Source organism: Heliangelus exortis, chromosome 12, assembly GCF_036169615.1.
Source record: "Heliangelus exortis chromosome 12, bHelExo1.hap1, whole genome shotgun sequence".
Taxonomy (NCBI): domain Eukaryota; kingdom Metazoa; phylum Chordata; class Aves; order Apodiformes; family Trochilidae; genus Heliangelus; species Heliangelus exortis.
In genome coordinates, this window is record NC_092433.1 from 8654473 (window position 1) to 8675517 (window position 21045).

Genomic DNA, 21045 nt, shown 5'->3' on the forward strand with positions numbered 1-21045 from the left:
CTTATTCACAAGACCCCAGATCAGAAGTACATAAAAATGCAGATATGTGGCCCCGCATAGAAAAAAGAAGATGGAGACAAGCATTAAAATATTATAGTCAGAAGAAACTAATGACCAGAGAGAATTTAGGAAGAAGAATTAGAAGCTGTTCCTTTACTTTCAGAAGTGTGTTCATGACAGAAAGACAGCAAGCAGGGCAATGTCATGGTTAAGAAGAGTAAAGTCAGGATGGATCCACCGGAGGGCCCAGTAATTGTTTCATCACCATTCTAACTCATTTTGCACCTAGTAGTTATCAGGATTTATTTATTACAACATATAACAGAGTTCAAGAGCATAATCTGTTTACTCTATGATTTAGAGAAGAGAGATAGTGCAGTTTGAGAACGATTATTTTCATTAAGAAGCAGTTGCAGTAAGACAATCTGCAAAATATAATAAAATAGCCATGATGTATTTTACCCCTAAAAATGCATTTTGTTGCTTATTTCTGAGTACATGGCCATGATGGATATTGCTGACAGCTCCACGATAAGTTGTATTAATCACATAATTTTGATCACTGAATTCACAGTCTGACCTTTTCCCTCAAAATCGAAATACAAGACCAATTGAACATTGTTTGGGGGGAGGATGTAGAACACAAACCATAAGAAAATGTGGGGTTTGATTCAAAAGTCTCAAGTGATGTCCAAAAGTAATTAGCATTCAGTACAGAATAAAAGGCTTGAAGTTTGTTATCTTTACATCATTAGCATTGCTAACATGACAAATATTCAGAAATAAGATTGAGTGTATGAGTACCTATAATGTGGTTTTGATAGACCTTACATTCTGGGCCTGAAAAGCTATCTTATCACTTTCTGGAAAATAAGGACTTGGCTTTCTAAAGACTGTATTCAACCAATTGCAGACACAAGCAACAAACATTCTTTGAGTGCATTTGATGCCAGGAAATTTTCTCCATTTACCTGTGTGCTCAGAAGTGCATACATATACATATATATATATACACACACATATGTATATACACTCATGACAAAGAATGATAGACACGACCCACACAGAACCTGTCTTGCTAGCATATTTTTTGTAAGTGTGAGAAAAAAGATAAAGTAAATAAACATTCCACTACTGTAGGCAGAACCCCTTACAGAGCTGTCATTCCAGGAAATTCCCTCCCTACTCCCCAAAGTGGAAACTAAAAATATTAAATCCAACTTCCCAAAGACATAAATGCAGTTAGCTAGATTTGTGTTAAAAGATAACTGAATCCCTCATGTTGAGGGATAAGAAGTTTTGTCAGAAATTTTAGGACTTTCATTTAACTCAAATAATTTTGTGGAAACTTCATCTAATATTTTTGTGATATAATGAAATTAAGTGATTATACCATAGAAATGATCCAGTTGAAAACAGCAATATGGATTTTATAGTAGAGAAATACTTGACTATTAGAGACTTGCTCCTTGCATTTTTTTAATATATTAGAAGAAATGTGCTAGAAGAATATATTTATTTCCTTTGAACATGCTTCCTAACTTTAACAACATATCCTTTCGTTGTGATCTTACCTTTTTTTGGAGGACATTAATTTTTCTTTCTTTTACTTCCAACATGTCTTTCATATCTCTAATCTCTCCAGCCAGGGTTCCTTTCTCTTCTGTGAGGTCTTGAAGTTGTTTTGTTTTTTTATTCAGAAAGGTTTCTTTTTCTTCTAATCGTAATCGCAAGGCATCAACCTGCAGTAGGCCAATCAAACATATTTAGGTTTCAGTAAAAATCATTAGCATATTTCACTGATTGTCATAATTCTCTTTTTTGTCACTTTTTTTTTCTTCTCTACGTAGATTTTCCAGCTTCATCTCAGAAAAAAAGAGATTATTGAAATGAAAAAACAAAAACAAACAAAAAAACAAAACACTTTTAGCACCGAAGGATGAATAGAAAAAGGAATCAAAATATGAAACAGCATTAAAAGAGTCCTGACTGATTTGACATATGCATGAAGGATTTAGAAAAAAAGACAAAACAAAGATGACTCATTGAACATACTGTTCTGTATCCTGTATTTAATTTTTCCATTAAAGCCACGAAATGAGTAATCAGATATTGGTTACTACACAGGTCTGGGCACAGACTGATAATCTAGTAACAGAATTCTTTAACAAAGACATGGCAAATAGGGAAATGATAAGGTTACTAAATTTTCTCCAGTGTATATCATGTAAGTTTCTTAACAAATGGGCTTTACTGTACTTTTCTGTAATACAAACAAATCCCTGTCAACCAAATTAAGAGATATTCCAAGGATTTTTCTAAGCAGAAATGCCTTAATAGAGAATTTCACCAAATTGCTCTGCACTAAAGAACTGGGTTTTTTCTTCTAGAAACCCTAAAAGAAACAAAACAAGAAAATCAATAGTGTTCTAACAGGCCAAAAGATACACATGTAGCCTTGATTTTCTCATCTCTTGCTGGATAAATGCTCATGCATGCAATTTTAGTATTCTCTTAACACAGTTCAAATACTTCTCAAACAGAATACTTGCTTATGGTTTGGAAAAAATCTGTAGATCTCTTGATACTGGTTACTATTTGTATAGAGTTCTTTCTATAAACAGCTCTACTGGTAGTTGCAATTAAATGCTTGGGTACTCATAAAAGCATTTGGAAATAGGAGGAAAAATAGCTTGTCCCTCCCTCCACTGCAAGAGGAGGGGGGTTAAAAAAAAAAAAAAAAAAAAAAAGCAGCAACCATCTTCAAGGTCTGCAGCATAAATAGCATCATGAAAAGACAGAAAAACATTTGGTGAAACAAGTAAAAAAGTTGCAAGAAAAAGAAAAATCTAAATAACAGGGTTTAACCACCAGTACTGCCAGAGCTGCACTTTACATGCATTGCTCCCTTTCAGGGAACACTTCTACCAAATCATCCCCTCTCCTCATGCTGCTACAAACCCCTCACAGGGAACCAGTAGCTAATACTGGGTGGGATATTTTGGGGTAAAAATCAGATTTCATCATATATAAAGTCTATAAAGAACAAAAGACATGTTTGTTTGGGGTTTTTTTAATGTAATCCTCAATTGTTATTTTGTAAATAAAATAATTAAAAAGATACAGTACACCCATGAAATATCATCATAAAAACCATACAAAAAAAAAAAAAAAAAAAAAACAAAACAAAACAAAAAACAACCAAACAAAAAACACCAAAAAAAACCCCAAAACACACAAAAAACCCCCACTGTTAGCTGTATGGATTTGATTCTGCATTCCTTGTACAGTCTCAAACTCCCAAATCCAAGCCTGGGGTATAGAAATAAAGCAGTTTATTCTTAGTGAAATATTTCCGTTTTCCAGAAGGCTGCTTAATATACTGAAACTTGGATTCCAAAAGTGGAGATACTAAAAATACTGCTATAGACCTACTCTACATTTGCCCTTCCACTCCACCCAGAGAAAGATGCTATGTAGCACAGAAAGCACACCCAAGTGGCAGCATGGCATGGAGAATGTTTGCAAGGTTTTCAAGCCATGAGAACATTATAATATCATGCAAAGTAGAGAACTAAGATAAAGAGAGTGCAATCATTTGGTATAACAAAGACAGGTTTCCTTAAATACAGGCCATTTTTTGACACTGTTTTCTTCTGCAGCTCTGAAACTCTGAAATGCTCACATAAGGTGGGCCCAGAAAGGCTTATTTTGGCTGCATTTTACTCCACTGAGAAGACAGTATATAAATATATATACAAATAAATAAATAAAAATATATTAGGTGGCTATCTAGAACAATTCTCCCATCCCCAAGCAGACTGTAGGAAATCAGGCAAGTGAGAAATTTTTAGAGTCACTAATCCAAATTTCAAACACAAATGTCAGCAAATAAAGAACTAGGGTTTAAAGTATATACTACCTAAAAATTCATAAAGCTTATTCATAATAAAAGGCTAAATTAAAGTGACTTAAAGGGCATGAATATAAGTTTAGCATGATGCAATTGGAATAGTCAGAAAGGGCTATACGTATTAAAAACTTTTTTGTAGTTAATCAGACTATTATTAAAGTACAAAACAATCAGCAAATCTAATTTATTTATATTCTAAATATATGCTAAATAATATATGCTGAATTTATTCAAAGCAATTCTTTGCAATGCCATTTTTAAACTTGGTTTGGGACCAATTTAGATGATCTATTCGATCTTGAAATGCATGTTCTTTCTCCTCTTAAAATGGCTCATTGCTTTTCTATACACTGGAAAAAAAGATTTATACTCTACTGGATTTATTTTTAAGACTTTTTTACAATATTACAGTAATAGGATCTTGCCATTTGTAAGCAGTACGAGTATGAGATTCAAAGAGTACTTTTTAAGTGAGAGAACAAGAAATAGTAGTAGCAGAATACTTTCAGACCTCTTAATAAACATAAAAGCCCTCATCTGAAACTCATTACCACATCTTCTTTAAACTTAATCACTTATTTGCTTCATGTCTGAAAGCAATCCCTCAAGCCAAATCACAAAAATCTCTGTTGGGCTTTTAAACTGCAGCTGAGAAGGTCGTCATAACACTGCAGGGGAAGCTCCAAAAGGGCTTCCCTTTAGTCAGGCACTGAAAGTCTCATTTGCACCAGGCAGAAGCTTAATGCCAAAATTCAAAGGCAGCTGCAGGTGATCAGACCCACTGACAAACAAAGCACTGATGCCATTCCCTAGAGACAGGGATAACACAGCAGCTTGCACATACTGACACAGTTCTGTTCTCCTTGGCAGAACCAGGCAGTTTCTGAGTCAATAGTCTTTTCCTCTCTACTCACCCAGTCAATACCCCAAGGCTCAAACAGACAATTCTCACTCTTCTTCACAAATTTCTTCCCACACACCCTATCATCACCAGATTCCACTTGGGAATAAGCATTTTGGGCATTAAAACTTGAGAGCACAATAAGGAGAGTGGAGAGGATGAGCACATGGCTCTGAAGACCAAGTCTGTGAGTGACAACCTGGGTGGGAAAGGAGAGCTGAACCTTTTCCACTCCAACTTTTCCGATCCCAATCCCACTCTCTCACAGCCATTAACAGAAGAGCACCAAATGACAACTTCTCTGTGTTGCCTTTCACCACGAACCAGCTCACAACACAACCGACATGTTACTGCTATTTCCTGAACAAAGGCACAATTTCAACCTGGAGGGACATGAGAAGGTGCACAGTGGTTTTCTTCCATACCACAAGCAAACAAATTAACTCTGCAGAGAGCCACAAACTCCATCTTCCCTTTCCTGCCTAATGTGCAAGCAATTCACACAAAAACCTTTAAGTTAGCATAAGGGTTACGACCTTGAACTTGCCACAGCACCTAGTATTTCAGAGCTGTCTGAATTGACTCTAAATGTAGAACCAGATTGTTTTCTTGCTAGTGCCATAAACAGACTGTTCCACATATCTTCAGATTACTCCACACACCTTCATATAAACAGCTGAAATTCTTTCACCTTCATGGTATCTCTTAAATACTTACTAATGAGCACTTACATGCTTGAGGTGAACTGCAATCTTACATAAAAAGGTACACATGGACTTAAGATTTGAATTTATTTAGATGTAAGCGATGTAACTTCTGCCTAGAACCCCAGCTGCTACAAAAGGTTGTTCTTATTGTGAGACTAACTCAGCTTTCACTTCAGAATTCATTTCAAACTTTGGTAGCTTCAAATAAAAGCTTAAAAGTATGACTGAAGTGCAGCTTCAATTGCACAAAGAATGTTCTGAAAGATTTGAAGCAGTTAAAATTCTCAGTCACAGCAACCTCACTTCACACCGTGACAGTGTTAGCATTGGGAAGGAAGGAGTAAGGCCACAGCCTTAGGTGGCAGATCCTCCATTCCAGTTTCAGTGGTTCCCACCCTAACTCCTGCCCCTCTGGCAGGTGAGTAGCTCTGGCTGCTCCAGAGCCAAAAAGGCCACTTTCATTGCTAATACAGAGAACTAAATAAAAAGGCTTACAGCACACATTCTCTGTCAGGGACTCAGGCACTTCCAACAAGTCAACCAGTCCATGTCATCTCCAAGCCACAACAAATCCAATGTCATACTTTGGAGGTTGAATTATCTTATTTCCAAGCCTTTTCCCAATGAACCATAGGTCAGCAAATGCTCTACAATTATATCTAGAATTTGACTTCCACAGAACTACAATTAAATTCTTAAAAGAATTTCACCTTCCTGACAAAACAGAAATCTTTCTTAAATACAGTGAGGTGATAGCGACCTGAGCTACTGACAACGCATTTCCCATATTTCAATCTGGATCAGAGATCCCAACTAACCTTCTGAAAACCACACCTTTTCTTATTCTTACTTCCTATTGTCACATGACAATACCTTGTATTATGTTCCTGTTGTGTAGAAATACTTTAAGCATCATATAATATAATTAAAATCAAGCCCGTGTAAGAGGTCAGATTAAAATCTTAAGATCAGAAAAAGGTATTACTGATAATGCAGCATGGTTTTTGTTGTGTCTTCTTTTTCTCTCTGCAAGTACAAGAAACAGAGCTATCTCTACTCTTCCTCCCAAGAAGCTATTTTTTGTGGAGCTCAAATTAGAGTGTGTCCTGACACCAATGTTGGGAAGAAAAAAAAAAAAAAAAGAAAAAAATCTGCCAAATATGTCTCTATTTTCTTACATGTCCTCAACCAGTGGTCAGATATCTTGAGACTGACATAGCAGAGCACTTTAACTCAAAAATGTGTGTACACAATGAAGCCCAGGTGTTTTGATAGAATAGATACATCACTCCCAAAAGTAACATACACAGCTGCTCTGAAATCAGTGCTCTACATAAGTTTTCAAAGAGGCAGAACTCTGAGCCAGTGCCAGTCTAAGAGTGCAGAGGCAACTCATACTGTGTGTGGTCTTAAGTACACAGATTTATTTTCTGTTCACAGGAATGCAGTGTGGAGGTTTACAAGAACATTGGTTATGTCAGTCATTTTCTCCTTCCCTAAATTCTTCTTTCTGCCTACAGTAATCACGAGCCAAGATTTTTACATTTCTCATAATGTGAAGTAAAACTGCTTCAGCCTGAACTGCATGTGACCTTTTACTATGTGGTAACTGTTTGGTGCTAAGCATGTATGACATCATTCATAAGTCAAATATGAACCTCCAGATGGTGTAAAACCAAAAAGCTGTTAAATCAGCTCCTCAACAAGACAAGAAGCAAGATATACTACTTCATTTATAGCCAGGATGAATGTGCCAATATTAGAAATTATGTCTTCCTTGAAAATGGTAATGTGAAATCACATCTCCCCAAAATAATGAAACACTGCAGCATTCTAAATGCAGCATGCCAATACCCTGTGAGAAATGCCTGCCATTTTGTTACTCTTCTTTTTATATCTATGGCATTTTAAATATAATTCAAAAGGAAATTAAATATGGGTCATTTTACAACATCACATATATATTTTTATATTTGAAAGGATAAGGATTTCTAGTACACAAAACCCCTCTCCTTGGCTTTTCACTCAACACTATGTAATTTTTAGAGTCCTTGACTTATTTTTCCCAAGCTTTGGCAGTACATTTACTAGTAAAACTTGGCAACCTGAAAAACACCATTTTCCAGAAAAATAAAGCAGAACCAGATCTGATAGCTAACACATAAAGCATTTCAAAGACCTCTGTCCAACTAAATTGCCTTTTAATTTTGTCTAACTTCTTTTTCCTCAGCAACTTCTTATTTCAACTATTTAATACAATAAACTCTGTCACTTGCTCTGGAAATATACAACACACAGCAAAAAACTTCAAAATTGGGCTATACTTTAGAAAGAAAATAAAAGTTCATGTAAGTGGCAAAAATTGCCATATTCAAAGTGGGACTTTATTAATCTTCATGTCATCACCCGCCACTCATGACCAGCTCCAGTAGTGACGTCTATTTCTTGAAGTTCCTTACTGTTAACTGTTTAACTTATAAACCATATTATATATATATATAATTTATGAAAGTGTTTTTAGTGTTACGGAGCTCCATGAGGAAGTAAAACATGAAATGAAGCACTACTGTGTTCCACTGTTAAGAATTATTTATTTTACCAACACAAATAAATATATTTTAAGCAAAGGTTTGGCTGTATTTTTTTAAACTCATTCTGAATTCACTAGTTAAGCACTAAGGGTACTGCAATACCTGGGGTAACAGAGAAGGCAAACTGTAACCCACTGTCCATCTCTCTTATAACTCCAGTACACACTGCAGTCAATATTTACCACTGTAATCAAGGGTCAATATTCTGTCCTTCTGTAGTATCATTCTCTCCCTTCCTGGTGACCACTGCGGGCTGCTCTGGACTGTGGACAATTTTATGTGCTACTATTTATTATATATTATTTATGTGCTACTATGTATTATGCAGCCACCTTTTGAGGAACCACTTCAATTAAGCAAAAAACAAACCTGTATGAAAGATCTTACTGCCTGTATTTATACACCCATATGTACTGGGGAAATATATTATTATTAAAATCAGTTTAAGCCATTAAAAAAGAGCTGTCATTTTCATTTTCCATACAGAAGTAGTGAATACAGACAGCTCCTCACACTGACCCTTTAGCAAATACGACAATTGAGAGTCCTAACTGTACTCATTACTCTCACTTAAAAAAAACTGAAAAAAACCCAAAAAAACAGAACACCCAAACAAATAAAAAAATATTTCTGAATACAATAAAATAAAATCTATCCCCTTGTCTTATTTGTCCCTCATTTTTCAATATGATGAACATTATTTTTTTCAAAGCAATGGAAGTACCTGGTAATGCATAGTATATGTTAAATTCTTTCTAAAAACATCTGATCTACACAAAATTTAAGGCAGGAAAGGAAGAACATGGCCACATTTTGAAGATGCAGACACTTGAATTTTGTATCATTAATATGTTCTGCAATCTTGTTACAAATCGAAACTTTAATTATTTTGGTTTTTCCCTTTATAGAGGAATGATTTCAAGAATTATTTCAACCTTTATTTCCAATCCTACCCTGTTACTCCAAGCATTATGCTTGCTCTAGTTAACATTTTAATTCATTAAATTATATTATATTCTTCAAAGGGCAACTTCTTGGTCTTCTTTCTGCTACTTCAGTATGTAAGAACTGGCAAAAGAAGAGGAGTTTAAAGCATTGATTACATCCAAGGAAAGGGGAACAGGCAGTGAGCAACACTAGAAGATGGTTTATAAACACAGGACAGAACTGGCTGTTCAAGTCAGGAAAACAACCCCATGCCATTTCACAGCACTTCCCTCACAGAATCACTGCCACAAGATGTTGCAGACCTTCTGTACAAGGATGGGAGAAGCAGGTGCTGGTGTAATGCATCAAATGCTCTATAACCTGCTCCTTGGAAGATGGCACCTACACGTTTCATACAGTCTTGTCCTCCCCCCTCAACAGCTGCATCAGCCATCACCTCTACTAATCAATCTTGACTTTTTTTCTTTTTTTGTTTTTTCCAATCCTCCAAATTATGCTGCTCTTTAAAAGAGAAAATTAATCCTGGCTGGTCAAGCTACACTAGAAAATGCTTTAGCTGAACCAGAGGCTGTAGCCAAGACTGAATCTCATCCTTGTGGAACTATATATGCCACAAGGAATTCTGATCATGTGTAGTTTATCAAGGCAGCCAACTGCCTAAGAGTTTATTCAAATTTATACTTTGCCCCCTCCTACCACAAAAATTAGGTACTTGAAAGCAACCAGTCTAAAGTTCAGACTTTAATATTCAATTTCAGTTCCAGCAAATTTTGGAAAACACATGGGAATTGTAACTCATGTGATAATACTTACAGTTTTTATTAATAAAACTTCCAACACAAACCTTACCTCATTGAACTTACCTCACAGTTTTTTATGCTCACTATAAAACTATAGCTGTCACAATATTTTTGAATTACTGCTAAAGGAAGTCAGTCACTCCAGAGTCAATGTTATTTAGCAACATAATAATGGTTATAAATTCAAAATACTTAAAACCAATTTACAAAAGCATCAATCTTGGAAGCTTTTAACTTTTGAAGCTTCTGTCTGCAATAGCATTCCAATTTATTATATATTAACATATTAATTATATTATATTCATATATTTTATATTAATAAAAAGTGAATAGAAAGGCCACAATGCTCTTTTTTTAAAGTCAAGCCAACGCATTTAACTGCTTCATGAAATAAGCATGCAGAATTCCACAACAGTATAAGGAAAATCAGTAAATATCTCTCAGCTTTATGTATAATAAAAATAGAATTTCTACATGAACTGGTTTTCTCAGCTTTATTCTACTCTAATAGTAGGAGTCAGCTATAACAAACAGTTGGCATGGCAGTGAAGGTGTGATTTTCAAGAAGCCCATTTAGGTCCATAACCTACTCAAACCATTCAAAGGAGGTGCCTGCAGGTAAACCTCTCCCCAGCTGAGCCAGAAAGCCTGTGTCATGCATCCCAGGGTGGGTGAACTGCATCCTTGACCTCTCTTTTGGTTTCACATTCTGAGTGAGACACATCTTATGATTTATCCTCTTCTGAGACTACAACACCTGCTCATGTCACACACTTCTTTATCAGACATTCCTACATCAGGAGGTCCAGCTGAAAACAGCTTGGCTACCTGCTTATCTTCCAGGATCTATGGCCAGCTCATAAAGTGATATCAAACAGCTTGGCCAATATTTTTCTTTTATTCATAAGAACACAGTGAACAGAGAGGAAGGTTAAAAAAATAAGCTAAGCATATAGTGTTTACTTTAAATAGAACAGTGTTTTCTTCAAGAAATATGTAGTTTTGGATTTTGTATCTCTCCTGCCCACATTTTTCCAGAGACAAAGTTGTAGCCTTTTTTTCTGCAAGCTGCTGCGTTTTTCTTGAGAGTGAATAAGCTTCTAAATACTTTTGACCTCTCAGATTAAAAATTCACCTAAAATTTTCCAAATATAAAAGCTTAGAGTGAAATCCTCTCTCCCAGCAAGGTAGGCTCCATAATCTCCCACACAGCAATAAATATCAGCTGGTTTGATGTCAGCCTTGACTACCAGCACATATTACAGCTCTGCTTAGCTCCATCACTTGCCCTCGATCCAAAGTTTTCATTCTCTAGACTCTTCTAGAACTCAGAATATTTTCATTAGCTCTGGCTTTTGAGGCACATAAGACAAGACAACCTCCTTGCTTACTCCCCCCTTATATACGTGAGGGAAGAAGGCACCTGCCTGGTGTCAGAACAGAGTGCAGTTTTACTACATTAGATGCTCAAAAGATGGTGTAGAATATCTGGCATTCCAGTAGTAATGTTCTGAAAAGAAAAGATGTCACATAAGTTACGAGGTCCACAGAAACCCCTCACCTTTCCAACTCAGTAGGTTAAAAAGCACGTTAATGAACTGCTAATATTTCTGTGTTATCAGACAGAAATGTTCCTAGTGCTTTGCCCTATATAATCCCATGTAGTGACAGTAGTGACATCCATTTCAAACACTTCAACTAAACTGCAAAATGCACAAGCATTTTGGAGCTTAAAATGATGCTTCAGATAATTTAAATTCCAAGTACTTCTTGAGTAAACAAGTTTTTTTAAAAAATAGAGCAGCTACTAGCTAGAGAATAAAATCAACCACGTACAACTTAATTAAATATAGATGTACCTGTTTTACAAAAGCAAATCTGTGGATACATAGGTGTATTAGTCTCTTTGATTTCCATCTCACTTTACAAAAAAACAGGGATTTTTTTTTTAGGCCTATCATCCCTGAAAATTAGATTTAGGACATGAAAGTCAGCCTTTGTTCTTCTTGCATATATTATACCCCAGTAATACCTCTGCAGTCTCCCTGTAAACTTGTGCAGATGCAATTAAGTGCCTCTGTAACTGAAACTTTTGAAACCCTTCTATTATTTATGCAAGAAGAAATATAACCCTCTGCGCTCCTTCATCTCTGTACTGAATTGCAAGACCTATCAGAGGAATAAAGAAAATTAAAACTTTATTTGATGAATGACGTATATAAACGTTATTTTTTAAATTAAGAAAGAACTGAGGAGCAAAAGCAGTCTTTTCATAGTAGTAAAATAAGACACATACTTTCTGGTAGTTTCTTTCTGTAAGGGTTTGTGTTTTAAACAGGCATTCGGACATTGAAACTGTACCAGTAACTATGCCCTTAACTGGTTATTTTTCCATTTAAACCATCTTATTTCCAAGAATCTGCCTAATGACAAGCTGGCATCATTATCCTCAGAACATGTAAGAGTACATTAATCTATGGAATAATACAAATTTTTTTCCTCAATGTAGGCATCCTGTATCAAAACACATAAAAGTCTACAAAAGAATGATTTCAGGTATTCTCATTCTTTAATATAATCTATTGCTTGGCATAATAATACTGTTTCTTATTCAGAACAATTGCTGGTTACAATCAATGACAGTAAATGATGCAAATTTTATATATATATATAATATACATATAACATACATTATATATATATATATATATTATTTTTTCCCCTGTGAATTAGATAACATTAAGCTTTCAAGGAATAAAAAGCAGAACTTCACTAGACTCCAGGTCACGTGCTATATAAATCATTGAGCTACTTAAAAATAGAAACCTTTGAAACAAAAACAGGAATCTGTGTTTGCAAGGAGTACAGTCCTACAAAATTAAGAAGGCAAATGAACAGATATCAAAATTGAATAAACAGAACATAGCCTTTAAATAATATTAGTGGGATTTCCCCAAACAAGTTTTCAACACGGGTCCCAATCTTCAACACTGCTCTAAAATTTCTCATCTTATTTTGAAATAAATTAATTTTTACATAACTTCAGGCTCTTTCAACCATGCCACTGGTTGAAAAAGCAAGTGAGAAAACTGTACATCACACCAGCAGTTCTAGTCCTTCTCTTTTAGCTTTTTACAGCAGATGTCTGATTATGCCACACAACAAATACCTTTGAACAGTTTAACTTACTAACAGAAAGGGAAAAAAAAGAGAAAATCCTAAATATGTAATTCATAAAGCAGCATATTTTCCTTAATTAATTTTCTCAAAGTTTACAATATCTGTACTAATTCTCTGTAACTAGATACATTCTGGATCCACTCTCAGAGAATCTGTATAGAATAAACATTTGAAACATCTTAAAGACTAACTAAAACCATCTTTCTACTACACTGCAAGGCAAATGATTTTTGGATGTTTTGCATTTTTATGCTAAATAGTGCAGCTGCAATTGATAAAAAGCAATCAAGCTAATTTAGGTCAATCATGTCCAGGAGGTTCTCATCACTTGTATGAAAATGCTCTCACACTCATTTTAAGACTTTACTTCAGCAAGTAGCTTTCTCCCTCCCCCCTACTAAATTTTGGTACCTTAAGGTTCCATGTCCATCTTAAGCAACACAGAAAAGAAAATATTATTCTTATTGAGTAAGAACAGTAATATTTTTACACTATAAATCAAACCTGTATGTCTCATTTGAATAAAAACTTAGGTTGACATTACCATTTGAGCACAAACACGATTTATCACAACACAGCAGCAGTGTACTTTTAGTGCACGTTGAGACATCAGGTCAAAGGCAAAGTAAACTTCTAGCACTCAAAATGCAGAACCATTACCCTCTAAAGCATAACCTGGATTACATTACTGAGATCATAACATATGTTTTGAATTTATGATTTTGATTTATCAATAGGGCACATCACAGCTGCCATCCTGAGTTCACTCTCAGCTGCTGAATTTGACATTTAAAAAGGTTGTTTATATTTTGAAATTTTGCATTAACTATTGCCACTGCATTTTAGACCTATAAAACTATTATAGCCAAGCAGGGACTTTTTCCTAGATGACAGAAATCCAACACAGTGGATCTGAATTCTGTTACGATTCCTACCCACGTGTCCCAGATCCCATGTGCATTTTTCAGCCAGCTCAAAAATACCAACAGGAATAAAGAGAGGTCCTGAACTTCAAAGTGTGCCATGCCTTTATTCCTGTTCTCTCTGAGATGCTTGTGGGGTTCAACACAGTAGCTGGAGATGGGTGCAAGGAACCACATAACCCTGCCCTGGATTTCTTTCTCCTTCCTGAAAAGATGAAGCCAGGTGACAGTGGGTGCCACCCAATTGACTGAAACTGATGTCACGGCTTCTTTTTATGTTCAGTTTGTGCAGCTGCTCATCAAAACCTATTGCTCACTGTTCTCACAGAAGCCAATAGGGAAAACACAAAAACTTTAAGAAAAGCCATATACCAGTAATTCTGCAACTGACCAACGCAAGGTTTGAAAAAAAAACAAACAAGCAAGCAAATAAACTAGCCTTCAAATCATAAAAATTGCATCTGTCTCAGTGGAGGAAAATAACATATAATCACTGAAATAATTTGCCTAATAATTTTTGGTCTGCAATTGACATAATTTTTTTGTCGGAGAAGAAAGATGGTCTTTTTATTGATGGACTACTCCATTTTTTTTTTTAATACACTGACCTGTTAAATAACAAAACAAATATAATATAAGCTTTTCACCAAACTGTTTCTTTTAGAACTGCAATTGGATAATAATTCTTGGATTTACATATATGGCTAAGAATATTTTGGGGGAATTATTAGCACATTGCAATTCCAATCTCATATTCTAGAAATCATTCTTGGGATTATGCATCAGAACACAAGATTCTTCACAACAATAGCTAAACAAGCAGGAAAAAAAGCCAACAAACCGGAGAAACAGGCAGCACCTATCTTGGGGGCGTGGAACCTGTCTCTGGAACTTCTGGGATCATACTTGGAGCTCTGTACCCAGTTTGGACTTGCCCAGTATTGATCTGGCATGACATAATACTGGCATGTGTCCTACTGAGACTCACCTAGAAAGAAGGTGGCACAAAACTTACCAGGAGAGGTAGAGCCCCAGGTTTGTGCACGGCAAAGAAAAAGCCCCAGGAATCCCTCACTGCTGAGTTCAATTACTTAGTGGGAGGGTGTGAGAAGATAAAGCCAAACTCCTCCCATAGGTGCACTGGGAAGCAATGAGGCACAGCTGGAACATTCACCTTGACATAAAACCCCACATTTTTTACCTCAAGATTGGTCAGCTACTGGAACAGATGCTATAGAGGTTATGGAATCTCCATATCTCTGATATATCCAAAACAGATATGAGCAACCTGCCCTAATTAAGAGCTGCTTTGAAATGAAGCTTGGGCTAGATGACCTCTACAGCCTCCTCCCAAGTTTCCTGATTCTAGGATTCATCTGAACTTAAACCTCAATTTGTCAGTCTCATAAATCTCCTGCACTAAAACCACAAACAACAGATGCACTTGCACTAAGTCTGGCACCACACCACAGGAGGAAGTACCCACACTAAAAGAGGAAACACCTGCAAGCCAACCCTCCCCGAGGACTTCCCTGGAGTTGGAGAGGGGCATTGCAGCAACTGGGCTGCATAAGCTGAGTAAATGCACTGCACAAAAGAAAAACGGTCCCAAAATTCCAGCTATACTGTGATTTTTTTTTCATGAGGCAAGTGGTGAGAATTTATCATCATTTCCACTACAAAGTTGAAAAAAGATAATCTTTCAAGGTTTCTACTTGCCTAGAAACCATGAGAACCACTACAGACATGAAGTATTTAAGAGAGTTTGCCAAAAACTGCAAAAGATAAATAGTCTAATAAAAATGCTTAAGAATGATCCGGCCCAACATAAGCAAAGGATAGTGTTAGATTTCAAATCAAACTATCAGCATTCCAACAAAAAGACAGCTTTTCCTGGGGACAATCCACCCATAAAAATTGCAAAAGTTTAAATAAAACACAAGGCAGAGTTTACTTACACATACATCCAGAATACTACTTATTTTTTCACAAAATATTATCTTACGTTCAGTGATAGTCAAACCAACAAGAAAAATCATTATATTCCCACGTGACATGCCTAAAAGTTCTAGGGAAAAAAACCAAACCTGCCAATAACAACGTATTTTGACAATGTCAGATATTTTGAGACATACATGTGCAATTATTAAGCTAGTGAAATGTATAAATCACAGATCTGTACATGTGGAAAATCAGGCTCATCTTGTTCTTTATTGTGGCATCCTGTTATATTCATTCATATTTAGCCATTGCTATTCATGTGCTTTGTTAGCTAGCTATGAGCACTTACCTTTTTGTTAGTATGTTTTATCTTAACCCAAATTCTAATATTTTCAGGAAAGTATTGATAGAATAATAAAACGATAGAGTAATTGTAATCTACATTTTTAATAACTACAAACTATATTATGCCACTGTGAACAGAAATAAAGACCAGTCTCTTGTCTTCACATCCTTATTAATAAGGCAAAGTATATTTTAAAGATGAGGTGGCTTGCAAATGGAGTTAGTCTTGCTAAAATAAAAGAGAGGAAAAAAAAATAATACACTGGCATAAATTAGAATATACACTTACACAAGATTGTCAGTGAGCCAAAATATTCCCTTGTCTTTTGCTGCTGATATGCCTCTAGAAACCTTTCTTGTTGCTCTTCATATCTCTTGCTATATGTCCGGATTTGGACCAGGATAGAATTAATTTTCTTTCTTGTAATTTTACTTTCAGCTAAGTTTCTTCTAAGTAGCTGAATCTGCTGAAATTAATGGCATGTTTTCTTCTAGTGCTGATAATGCTTGATGTTTATAATTATAGATAGAGAAAAGTATTCAGAACCAAGGCCACTGCAAGGTTCTGAGAAGCATCTTATGCTCCAGAAAGAGAAAGGAAGTGAAGGGGTAACAGCTGCATCCCTCCTTCAGGGAGGAGCAGTCCAGACAGGTGACCAAAATTGACCAAATGGAGTATTCCCCTCCATACATTCCATATACAGTATAAGTCTGAGGGATCACAAGGGTCAAGTTCTTCTTTGCCCATTGCTGGCATCAAGGGAGGATTCCATCCATTCATCTGCCTTTCACCCTGATCCCTGCCCTCCTGAATCCATGTGTCCCTACCTCCAACTCCCATCTGCTGCTGACTTCGGGAACTCAGCCTGGGACTTTTCTAACCCTGCATGCTCAAATGCTCTCCCTGGTCACCCCAGGACATCTGTGACCACTCCCACCCTCTGTATAATTCCTTTTTATTTATTTTTCTAATTAAAAGTGGAGAAATGAGTGCTGATTTCAGTTATACAAAAGTTATAAGTTATAGAAACACATGATGCCAAAACATTCTCACCTATTTAGCAGTTCCTGAAACCACTGCTTGTTGAGAAAAAACACCATTTAATCTTACCCTCTTATGAGGTATGTGACAGACAGCTTCAGAATTTAGGACAGAAGATGACACAGAGCAAACTAGCCACTACCTGACCACTGGTACACAGAATCATGCTAGAAGAGAAAAAGATAACAGAGGCAACTGGCACTCAATGCAGACAGCCCTGAACTTTTGCATAGCTGATAAACCAACACAGCTGCAGTCTGGCAAAGATTTCCTGCCTGATTTAAGCTTAGCTGATTTGGTCCAACAGCACTTTTTCTAGAAGCAGAGGGCAGGTTGACCACACATGTGTCTGTCTTTATTTGTGGCCTGACACTTGGCAGGATAAACTTCATTATGTTTATGGTTATGCTTAGGAAAACTGCTCTCAATTGTTTCCAGTCTGTTGCAAACATAAACCTAAAAGATGTATTAAATATATACTATTGTGTTCACCACCACTCTATGAAATCATGCATAAAATCCTAAAATGGGATGAAATGGAGGCAACTTATCTTACCCCCCCCACCCCCAACTCCCCTCAATGTCTGGTAAAATTTCAAAATAAATAAGAAAGCCAATTAATCCTTATATTGAAAGGTCAGCCAGAACTTTATTTACAGGGAAGATGAAACTGGCCTAAAAACAAATGAATAAAATTATTCAATAAGAGAAAAGTAATTTCCCCTTATATCACCTATTTAGAATGATGAAGCATCTCCACAATTAAACACCTGGTAATTATCTGTGCTTTTTAATGAAGAAAACAGAACATCTGTAGCCAAAAGAGTAAATGAAACTTAAATTTACCTCAAAAATTAAATAAATTAATAACAAGGGAAAAGATTGCTTTATTTGAAACTCAAATAGTGTGCATCTGACTAGATATTGCATAAAATTAAGTTTTCAGTCTTTATAATTTTAGGAACTTTACTGTTCCTTACAGAAAGCAGAGAAATCTAGGTATAAATATAAATATTTATATTTATATAAATATACATTGACTTGTACGGACTCTGCTTATTTTTACATTATTTTGCTATGTATGTTATTTCAAAGATGAAAGATGTACCTCTAGCACAAACCTTTACGATAGTACCAGTGTTCCATGCCAGCCACTGCCCAAAGAATCACTTCTGTGAGACTGGATAAGGCAAACAGGCACCTTGAGCAGGTTTTGCAGATATGCAAAGAAAAAGAACCTTACTAACTTTGCTTCCTACTGATAGTAATTTACAGAAATTGTCTTATTTCTTTATTATTTATCTTAAGTTTTAAAGCAACATCAGTGTCCTCAGCGAATAATACTTCAACTACAATTATTCAAAATTTACTACTGAAAAACGTTTTCCAATAGGGAGGTAACTTTTCCTGATCATTCTACAAAACTCTTATGAATGCATCCACAAACGGTGCAGCTACTTGGAAAAAAGAAAAATATTATTTGTGCAAAAGATTACAATATACAGAAATAGCAGATTAATAATAGCAGATAATTATTTTCATTTCAATTAGGTACAAAAGGAAGCCAGCTACAGTATTTCTGACAGCAGTATTTATGAATACTACTGTCTACTGCCCTATGCAATTTAGTGCTGCTGTAACAGTGTTCAGAACAATGATTAAATGATATGGTGCAAAAATAATAAAACTAATGGAAAGTACTTTAAGTACTTTCTAGGAACATCAACAGTTTGTACAGTTTAAAGGGGAAAATAAGCATGCAGTGAACATGATCCAGAACAGCTTTTATTTACAAGCCCCTCAGTCTTTCCCAGTCTATGCTGATCTCAACACGTAGGGCAGCTGGAAGAAAATGGTCTCTAAAGATAAGAAGCAGCTGCTAGACTTACTTAACCTGAGGAAGAAATTGGAAGACAAAAGCAAAAGGACAAGAAAGTCTTCATTAAGGCTGCATTTCCAGGATTGTTTCAGCCTATTTCTAGCCAACTGTTAACAGTGTGATGTGCACCTTGCATCAGACTCAGTTCCACAGAAAGAAAGCAGAAGGGAACTTAGCACAGGCAATGGTGATTTGCAAGCACAATATGAGTAATCTACAAAACCAACCTATTTTAAAGGAATACTGTTAGTGAACTTGGAAAAATTGACCACACATTACAAAAATAAAAGAACTAAAGTTTGCCTCTACATGTTCAGGTTGACCCCTTAGGTTAAAATAGGCAGCTAAAGCATGCCTACAGATTGCTTACGTTTAAGTTATATGCCATACATTAAAATAAAATGTCATGCATTAAAAGAATCACAGGAAAAGAATCAAACAAATGGAGAACTACACCCCAGTCAACTAACTGAAGAGTTTTCTAACATCATTAACCACTTACACAACCAAAGATCTAAAAAGCACATTTTTCAAAGGAGACAGATGATTTCAGAACTTTGTTACAAGCAGTTTTAACCTAGTCAAGTACAAATTTTAATTAGCATCCTGCCTTTGACAACATTTTGTATTTTAATTAAATTCACAGCCTTCTCATTAACTACATATCTTCAAAAATTTTTGCTCTAAGGACATTAATATCCTTATTTAACTAGGTGCTATCACGCACAGTAGTTGTTTAGCCCAGATTCTTTTTAAGTGTCAGACCACTGCTTTCATGGCTCGCTGTGCACAACTGCAATTCCTCCCTGCAACAACTGGAAACTAAGATGATTGTTCCCATATGTGTGTGCCAGCCAACAGTCCCAAGGATTTTTATTTACTAAAGCCTTAAGGCTATAAAACTTCACAGCTCTACCATGGGAAGTCATGGCAGTTAAGTACCAAATCTGCTTCAGAAAGGCAGCTTTTGCCACACATACACTATCCTTCATTTGTCTAAATGAAGTAGTACATTTGTGTCCGAGTTTCTATTTTGTCCAATTTAGAAAAATGAAAAAGAAGCTTTTGTTTTATGAGAAAAGGAAAATTAAAGCCACAAAACTGGAATTCTGTTAAGTGTGCCACACCAGCTAGCTGAAAATATACCAAATAATGACAGACTCGGGAGAAAACTCAGGAGAAAATACAGCTGCTGCTTCTTTTGCAGGAGATAGTATATGTTTTACCTATAACAATCTTTCAAAAATTCTCACACTACCTACATTACTTGATGATTTTAAGTCTGATGAGTATTAGAGAAATGTAAAGGAATACCTAATAATATAATGTTATCAATTATGACGTGAAGTGTATAAATGCTGTTTGCCTAAGCTGATCTTATTTAGATGTTTCCTTAAAAATTAGGGAAATATTAGCAGGTCACCTATGAAACAATTGATATCTCACAAGTTTTCACAAGAGGCTTAATTTCATATTGCCCTATGTTACCAAAACCTACAGATTTCTTTCCTTTTAAAAGTTAAATAAGGAAGGGAGGAGGAAGTAAAAAGCCCTCTAGCACCACATAGTTATAAGGAAAATAATATTCAGAATCCTGTCAATAAAATAATTAAAAATTCATCCAAGCTGTTGTTGAAACATAGCACTTTGCTAGGTTAAGTTTTCTTTCAGTTTAACCCTGAATTTACTGCCTTGTCAGTATTTTCCTCTCTCATTCCAAATTGTCAAAAAGGCACCCAACAAAATGTGAAAACTGTATAAGTGAAATGACTGGCAAATTCCACCTGAGTTAAAGCTGTCTGACACATGCAACACATTGTCAAGAAAGCTGTAAAAAGCTGCAGAGTGATAGAGAGAGTAAATGCTACACAAGCC

The 21045-nt window shown here is 35.7% G+C and overlaps 1 protein-coding gene across 1 annotated transcript in view; it reads right to left on the reverse strand.

The window, feature by feature from the left end:
* Positions 1-21045, reverse strand: part of ERC2 (ELKS/RAB6-interacting/CAST family member 2) — a 401801-nt gene that overhangs the window by 284906 nt on the left and 95850 nt on the right. The window contains exon 7 of the mRNA XM_071755842.1: positions 1575-1742. Coding sequence (XP_071611943.1) covers positions 1575-1742 — 168 coding nt within the window. The remainder of the gene's footprint in view (positions 1-1574; positions 1743-21045) is intronic.